Consider the following 1337-nt stretch of genomic DNA (forward strand, 5'->3'; position numbering starts at 1 on the left):
TATATACTGTATGAGATAGGAGCTATGCCTAATGAGTGAATAGTGCAGTACATGTGTATGATATCGCGTGAGACACGTGCGACACTAACTACAGGATATAGAGCACAAAGGGGTAAGCAACCGCATGCTGCGAGAGCTAGGGTGGGTGGTAGTAGTGCGTGGAAACTGAGATAGTCCACGAAATAGTGAATTATCCCTCTGCAGTGTAGAAGACTTACTGCAGATGCGCAATAAGTTAATGTCTCTTCAGAAAACTCCAGCAGGGCTAATTGGGATGATATTCCACAGTTACAATAGCATATGGGTTGAGCGTTGCTTAAGTATTATTAGGGAGAGATGATAGTAAGATCTATGAAATAATTAGCGTAGCCACAGTGTAAACCTATAGGCGGGAGATGGCTGAAGGGAAGAGAAGAAGGAGGGGGAGGGAGAGGGGGTGGAAGGAAGAGGAGGTGGGGGGTTTAGTATAAGTACTGGTATGTATCGCTAAACCCTCTCTCTTTGTCCGCTCCTTAACATGTATATACGTAGTAGCACACGTGACAGGTAAATTCACTGTGATAGAGCATGCGTTATGATGTAAAATGCGCTAAACCCTATACAGGATACTCTTTTAAGGTCAACGCAAAACAATTATTACATTTTTGGCCAGGGGTTTTATTTATTGTCCTAACGTGTAGCTGAACAGCTTGGCATGGGTCTAGCTAACGTGTAGGATAAGGAGATAGCTAGGGGGTAGAGGGGGGGTTTCGGTATAGGTACCTACTTGCCACCGCTAATGCACTGACCACATATAGGCTTGGCACGCGCGCTAGCCATAAACAACTATTTGCGACCTCATGAGTGAGCTCTTTTCACCTCTACAATCCACTACTCTCCGCTCCAGCAGCAGAAGCAGCAGCAGCGACGACGGGAACAACGACGACGACGACGACGACGACGAGGACGGGTGCAATTTTGGCGAATTTGAATAATTTTAACTAAAAGAGCAATTGTAAGTTATTTGTAGGCCAGCGCTAACTAGCGCAGCGTACTGAAGTTCCAATTAGCTAATTCTGGCAAGTGTGGCGTTTTCCCTAAGTCCCTTTGAGGCGGTACCTATCCTGAAAGCCCCCCCCTCCCTCCCCTTGTCTCCATATCCTCCACCCCTATTTGCCACCTACTGCGGTGGAAACGACCTATTGCACTCTAACAAACCTGCCCAGGAACTAGTTAGAAACAGCTAAGTCTAATATTAGGGCTAGGCCCCTAAGATTTAGTAAGTGTTTTCTATATTTGCTAGACTTTTTATTGCAGTACGCCTAGGCTAGAGCTAATAGAGGGGAAAGGGGAGGTTT

At 46.0% G+C, this 1337-nt stretch overlaps 1 protein-coding gene across 1 annotated transcript; it reads left to right on the forward strand.

The window, feature by feature from the left end:
* Nucleotides 1-839: 839 nt before the first annotated feature.
* On the forward strand, nucleotides 840-1192 carry BDR25DRAFT_364059 (uncharacterized protein; the record flags this gene model as incomplete). Its single annotated transcript, XM_033696825.1, has 3 exons — nucleotides 840-949; nucleotides 1030-1064; nucleotides 1092-1192. 3 exons carry the CDS (start codon nucleotides 840-842, stop codon nucleotides 1190-1192), a joined length of 246 nt encoding a protein of 81 aa, XP_033539339.1.
* Nucleotides 1193-1337: the final 145 nt, after the last annotated feature.

The sequence above is a fragment of the Lindgomyces ingoldianus genome (genome assembly GCF_010093535.1).
Source record: "Lindgomyces ingoldianus strain ATCC 200398 unplaced genomic scaffold BDR25scaffold_123, whole genome shotgun sequence".
In the NCBI taxonomy this organism is placed as follows: Eukaryota; Fungi; Ascomycota; class Dothideomycetes; order Pleosporales; family Lindgomycetaceae; genus Lindgomyces; species Lindgomyces ingoldianus.